The 7,083-nt window shown below is 35.1% G+C and overlaps 1 protein-coding gene across 1 annotated transcript in view; it reads right to left on the bottom strand.

Annotated features, from left to right (window-relative positions):
- Positions 1–7,083, bottom strand: part of LOC104496662 (E3 ubiquitin-protein ligase MYCBP2-like) — a gene marked incomplete at its 3' end in the record, with an annotated part of 21,786 nt that overhangs the window by 3,716 nt on the left and 10,987 nt on the right. The window contains exons 8-14 of the mRNA XM_010139819.1: positions 6,292–6,452; positions 5,546–5,702; positions 4,681–4,905; positions 4,351–4,416; positions 2,142–2,381; positions 1,919–2,017; positions 927–1,007 (exon numbers count right to left, since the gene is read on the bottom strand). Coding sequence (XP_010138121.1) covers positions 927–1,007; positions 1,919–2,017; positions 2,142–2,381; positions 4,351–4,416; positions 4,681–4,905; positions 5,546–5,702; positions 6,292–6,452 — 1,029 coding nt within the window. The remainder of the gene's footprint in view (positions 1–926; positions 1,008–1,918; positions 2,018–2,141; positions 2,382–4,350; positions 4,417–4,680; positions 4,906–5,545; positions 5,703–6,291; positions 6,453–7,083) is intronic.

Here is a 7,083-nt window from a genome sequence, read left to right as displayed (position 1 = left end):
CACCCCAACCCCTCCCCCCAAAACAAACCCCAAAGAAATAAATTTACTCAACACTTGCAAAAGAAAAGGACTTATTAAAACATTTAGTCTTTTGTTTAGTTTACTATTCAGGAAGCTTAAAAATAATTTAGAATCAATGTTTTCATTTTACCAGTAGCATGTTAAAAAGCATATTTAAGAGATTTTAAAATTTGCTGAGATGGGTGACAAAAAAGTAGCTTCTGCGTGACTTACTTATCTAACAAAGTTCAAAATTAATCCAATACCTCTTGTATTAGTGTGAAAACCTTTACAGCAATGTTTCTCTCGTGATAGTTGTAATAAAGGTAATATAAAAGACACTTTAGTTGGTATATTTAAAAAATTTAAGTAATCAAAAGAAAAAGAAAAAAGATACTCGTAACTCCTGCTTTACGTTAAGGCAAACAAAGGCAAGTACGAAAACCACAAACCCAAACTTTCACTGACTGCAGGAACAAATAAAGAAGCTATGCAATCCTTACCTTTTAAGGATCAAACTTTATCAGACCTAAATACTTTTTGATGACAGAAATGGAGGGAAAATGTGTAAAACTGAGAATCTAAACTCTGCCTCTCCTAGAAATTTGCAAGGGTCTATTATTACGTTGTTATATCAGCAAACATGAATAAGTACCATTTACAGCTTAATTTAAAACTTGTTTCTTAAAATGAGTCTAATAGGAGAGGGATATTTAGCTTATTAAAATGGGTTTTTTCAGTGACAATTTTGGCAGATATTTCATACAAAAAGCATATGCTATTTAAAAAGTAAACAAAAATTTGATTATAAAGCACAACAGAAGAACTGAAAGTGTCAACTAAACCGTACTATATTCACTGAAAATTAGCATATTTATTACAACACACAAGCAGTTAATCCTCAAAGCATTTCAGAATGAACAAACCTGCTTCTGCAAATTTGTCAGTTTGCTCCGGCTGAATATGATCCCTACCATGTGCTCCTTCAGGTCTGCATCTGATGTTGCCTTCATAAAAAACATACTTAATTTTAGATGGAGAGTTTCAAGAACATTTCCTAATTACTCTAACAATTAACACGGAATACCAACAAGCTTTGTTCTAGAGGTTTGCAGCTTTTTGTTACAGGGACATAAGATATATAAGCAAGGTCAATTTAACTATGGTTAATAAATACCTCTTAGATGTATTTACTTTCTTTCTAAGAGGAAATTTGAGCATGAAATAATCAGTGAGCAGAACAAGTGAAGTATGATTATCTGAGACTCGGCCTCACAATCACTTCAGTTTGTGTATTTCACAACAAAAGAAACAGGGAACACACAATTAAGTTACCACACAGCACTTGTAAGAAAAATACACTTTCACAAAACGAGCACTTGAGTCATGGAACTTATTCCCACAAGGTACTGGGTAGAGCAAAACCATATCATCTCAAAAATGAAATTAATTTCATCAAGGACAGTCCAATTTTGGGTACTGAACGTGACAGTCAAGATACAGTGACCTCTTCAGGAACACTTCTTAGAGTAATCCTTGCTGGAGGACAAGAGAGTTACACTAGGTAAAAAGAAACTAGTGAGGTTTCTTCCATCTCTAAACATCAACAGAGCCCCTCTTGAGGCACAGGATGATGGGCAAGAAGGACCTTCTGGTTGACCACTACTGCAGATATTAAGTACTTCTGTAATTGTAGGCATAATTTGCACCACAATTGTTAACAATGTTTCCACTAAATGCATATGCTCCAATTATAGATCACTAATAAAAAAACTAATGATAATTAAAAAAAAAAAAGCAATTGTGAAATTTTTTACTTCTGTTTTGATCTAAAAATTATATTGCATAGGACAAATACTGAAAATCATCCTGGATCATTTTTTCAGCAAAATATTATTGATAGAATACAAATAAATACATTGTGTACTTTTTCTTCTCCTTCTGGTGAAGACAATAGTGCTTTTTCTTCTTGTTCTGGGGTTGGCTCAGCATCTCCGGAGATGAGTTTTCCAAATACCTGGGAGAAAGACGGTGACAATTAGCTTACCTCAAGGACAAACTTGTGTAGATGTGACACTTTACATTACGACATAAAGCTCTGAAAGTCTATATTTTATACTAACTTTCACTGTATAGCCCACCTGAGAGGTAATAAGTCGGAAAACTCGCAGCGTCTCAGATTCACAGTTTCTTTGCTGCGCTACACTTGCAGAAATCTGGCCTGCTATTTTAATGCTTTCACCATCCTTCCATCCAAGAATTTTCACTTGTCGAACTCTTAGTGTGTTCTCTGGACCCTTCAGTTCAATTTTGATGATGTGATTATCACCCCCAGGAAGTTCACTTGTTACCCAGCCAATATGTCTTGAATCCAAGTCTACCTATTAAACAGGAATATAAAGATGGGAACTGATACATCAAAGAAAATATCACCTACCTCTAAAACAAACCCATCATTTATCACAGGAACCAATACAGTGTTTGCTATGACATTTTCATCCTGAGAAGTAAGGCTATCATATTTAACTATAAAAATATTCAACTCATGAAAAAAATTTCGCAAACAAAAGAAGGGACATAATAGCCATTTATTTTTTTGTCTTTAAAGGCTATTACAAACAGGCCACTATCTACCCATTTTATCCTCTAAGCAACAGTTCACGTATTCAAATAAACTCTTTGAATTAATATTTGCTGGCTCCTTTTAATAAAAAAAAGTCACTGAAATTTAACTGGAAATATAACACACAATCATTAGGAGTTACTTCACCCCTGTTCACATAAGACCCTGCCGAAGAAATGGTAACTGTGAAAGTCAATGTCTGATATCCTTACCAAGAGATGCAGGACTTAATTGTAAAAAAGACAGGTGAACTGTATCAAATTAAGTCTATTTTAGAATAAATATGGTTAAAAAACCAAGAACATAAATAATGTTATATGATTTATACTGTGATGTCACTACTGGAAGCCAAAAGCCAAGAGAGTGCAGTGTCTCACATCATTGCTCAAAATAACCTGAGTGGGCCTAAGTTACACTTAGCTCTGAGCCAAGTGAGCCCTCTCATATCCATAGGTTCATTTATAATCAAGCTAATGTCTGTTCTTTCCCATTTCTACGCCAATTCTCAGTGTCTGCATTGACCTGTGCTGCAGCAGACAAGACTGACTTCTGTTTTCTTAAAATACCATGAGACAGGGTATGCATGAATCAGGGTATAGTACATGGGCACGTTTGTAGATGATAAACGTGTTGGAGAAGTGTCAGAGGATGTTCAGCAAAGAGGAAAACAAAGCTGAATCAAGTCCTGCTTGTATTCTGAGAGTGAACCACTCCTAGAAAAATGCCTGGGCATTTTTTGGCAGACAGATACGAGGTCAGGGAGCAATCTAACAAGCTGTATAAATGATCACAAGTCCAGCGCTTGAGCTCTGCAGTGCCCACCTTTTAGCCGGATAGCCAGGCATACCAAGTCAGTCTTCTCCCAACAGAATTCTCCAAGAGGGGTGTGTGTGTCCATCTGTGTTTTGTATCTACATACACAGACTCAGAGTAATTCACACACACACATATACTTTATTTCTGCTTACATATATTCACACACTCAGACGTCACTGTTTAGTGAGCCCTCTACACTAAAGTTTTGTTCTTCAGATTTGTAACACCTTTTGGAGCTGTACCTGCCTTAAATGCTCTCTGATAACAAGAGGTAGAGAAAAGCAAACTGTCTCTCTGCATTAAGACAATGCTGCTGGTTCAAGAATTTTACCATTGACTGTCACTAATCCAAATAATACCATTTTGGACTCAGAACCTTAACGTCCCAATTGAAACTTTACATATCTCTGATCAGTATCAAAATCACAAATCACATCAGTATCTATCACTTGGCGTAGCGACAGAAGGACAAAGACTGAGTATCATTCTGAAATGGAATCTCTGAACAGAAGTCTTCAGCTATCTGAAGCTGAGAACTAAAATGGCAGGGTAAAATGTGTTCTATAAACATGAATTAGACCATGTAACTAGGAAAACTCATTCTAAGGCTAAATGATTTATTTTCCTCTTTCTCGTGGTGTTCTACTTCTGCTAACTCTTAAGCTGCATTTCTTTAATGAAAAATAATACCAAGCAGCAGATAAAAGACAATGACAATGCAATACTAAGAAGCCAGGCACTGAAATATCTAACAATGTGTAATACTACGTATTGCAATTATTATCATGCCTGATATTTGTAAAATAATCTATCTACCATAAGAAATGGAAACTACTTGCTTAGAAAAATCTCTGCTATACACAGCCAAAAAGCGATGGCAATTTGTCAGCATCAACTGTTAAAATGTTTACCTGCTTTATTCTGCAGAGATCTTCTACTGCCTTGCCAGTTAGGAAGGTCATTGAAGTCACTTTGTTCTGCAAAAAACAAGCAAAATAAGAACAAAACTCTCCAACTCAGGACAGCAAAATTGCACATTTAGTTGGATTGCTCTGACTGTATCAGGTGCTGCTTTCAAAACCACAGGAATTAGAAACTTTAGTTTGAAATGTGAGCTTCTGAATTAGAACTACAAACTGAACGGGACAAAGAAAACCGTGGTTCTTGACTGATAAATATATACAACTTTGGGTATGCACCTTCAGTGAGAGACAGTTAATTTCATTTGATTTTCCTCTTACCCCCAGATCTCTGGAATTGTCTACATGAACGCAGACATAACGTGCATTGATTCCTTTTACACAGTTAATTGTGATGTTTTTAGTTTTGTTTTTATCTTCATCTCCTGACTCCCAGAACGTTTCTGTAGATCCATCTGTTAAACTACCAATCATGGCAGGTCGGCTTGACGTTTTAATGTCGACAATGCTGGTTAAGTCTTTTAGACAAACCACTATACACAGTTCCTGTGAAAACAAATGAAAATATTTAAAATAACTGTAACTAAGTCCAAATACAGGCATTATTTTTTGAAACAAAAACATATAAACATTTCTGTTCTGAGGAATATGCTCTCTGAATTAGAAATTTGTCATTTACTGGTTCAAATTATTCATCCCTTTAAACTAGAGGAAATTAATAGCTAACAGCTGAATAAATTAATAAATGCCTAAATGTATTAATAAATGGAAGAAAACACTTTAAAGATATTGATCAAAGCTATTAAGTAATTTGTGTTCCTCAGAATAACAGAATAAAACAAAAATGTAAGCAAGTAAGAACTGGAAGTAAGCAGCATTTAAAAAATGAACTCAATGAATCAAATGATTTAATTAAATTAACTACTGGAGATCCCCAAACACTTTACTTGCAAACAAGGACTTAAACACTGCTCCAAAAATTTAGATTTGAGTAATGTATAGGCTAAAGGTCAATATTTGAATCTCTAAAGCTAAATATGAGAACCTGAATATAAGCAACTAGATCCCAAACTGAGATACATTAAAGGAAATAAGACATTACAATAAAGAATGTTCTGATTCCAACAGAATGAATGTAGGAAGTATAGGCTGATCTTTGCTTCTGAGAGAGAGGTGTAATACTTGCCTGATTCATCACTTCAAAACCAGACTGAACACTGATACTAAAACTCTCTTCACTATCTCCATCATCAGATTTAGACAAAATGTTGTTGATATGATGAAAAACATTGCTCTGGTGCAGAAACTGGTGGTCAGATTGTTTGAATTTGAGACTCCAGCACCTGAAAACACATTTAAAAGACTTTGAAATTTTGAATGTTGTTTAAAAGACTGAACCTACCAGTGAACTATTAATTACATTTTTGCTTCTCAAAAATATTTTCTATAAACATTTAACTTCAAATTTTTGCAGTGTTCCTATACATGATTTCAAGGAAGGCAGGAGTAAACTTTTCTTAGAATTTTAACAGTTAACAGAAACATTTTTTGAGACAGATAGGCAGGAAAAATTTTAAACTGTTTAAGAATACCATTCAGGTGACAAGATATCTGGGCAAAAGGTATCAAGCTACCAAATACACACGCACAGGTATTATGACATTATTCAATAATACATTGGGGTTTTTTTTTCAGTGAGTACACTACGGAATTTAAGAACAAATAGATTTTTCTATACAAAGCCTTTTCATACTATTATCTATATGTATAAACACATGCATACATATCTTTCCAGTGTGTAAGGACAGACATGCTCTTTTTCACACAAGCACATAAAGTTGCTTCAAACTTCCTGTCTACATTGCAAAATCCTTCCATCTATAATGTTAAAAGATTCCATTCCTTTTAAGAATTTTCTTAATTTGTGCCTACCTTAAGGCCATTTGCTGTAATGCACTGCCACCGGGAAGAGACATCATAAGATCAGAGATTGTCTGGAGGAGGCGATGAAAAGTGTGGGGTAACGGGTGAGCTGCTTCGCCAGCAATTACTATATCTGACAGAGGATGTTCACACACTCTTGTGTCTTTTTCCTAAGATGCAAAACAATTTATATGTTGTTAACAAACTTCAAGAGAATAAAGGTTACATAAATAGAAGTAAAAAACATTTTGGTTTAACAATAACTGCAACAATCCTGTGAACTTCAAAGCAGTTCCTGTCAGAGGATTTTTACAATAACAAGTTACACATGAACACCAAACAAGGTATACGGGAAGTATACTGCATACTGCTACATATTTCTCATGACTCAAGATGTGAAACATTACACTGCAGTAATGTGAAAACAAACAAACTAGAAAAAACCAACATATTCCAGCTGTTAATAACAGGTTTTAGCAACAGAACCCAGCCATAACAAAGTTTCAAGTTAAACAAAGTTTGTCAGCTGCTTTATTTCATTAGAGCTGTGAAAATGGCTATTCTTACTTAAGTTGTGTCAGTATCAGAATGGCTGTGCTGGAGCGAAGTTCCACTGGGCAGTGGGCACAAAAACAGTGGCAGAGGACCAAAGAGGGTGGAGGCTGGCAAGGTGTGTTACGAGAAAGAGTAGCAGAGAAAGAATGATCCCAGTATCTTATTTCAGAAGACAGGGAAAGACTCATTTATCAAGGATCAAACCATATTCCCTGCTTCTTTTTTAAAAGAAAATCTGATCCTGCT

This window comes from Buceros rhinoceros, unplaced genomic scaffold, assembly GCF_000710305.1.
Source record: "Buceros rhinoceros silvestris isolate BGI_N320 unplaced genomic scaffold, ASM71030v1 scaffold18777, whole genome shotgun sequence".
NCBI lineage: Eukaryota > Metazoa > Chordata > Aves > Bucerotiformes > Bucerotidae > Buceros > Buceros rhinoceros.
The sequence above is the reverse complement of the archived record's forward strand: the minus strand, read 5'-3'. Positions and strand labels throughout refer to the sequence as shown.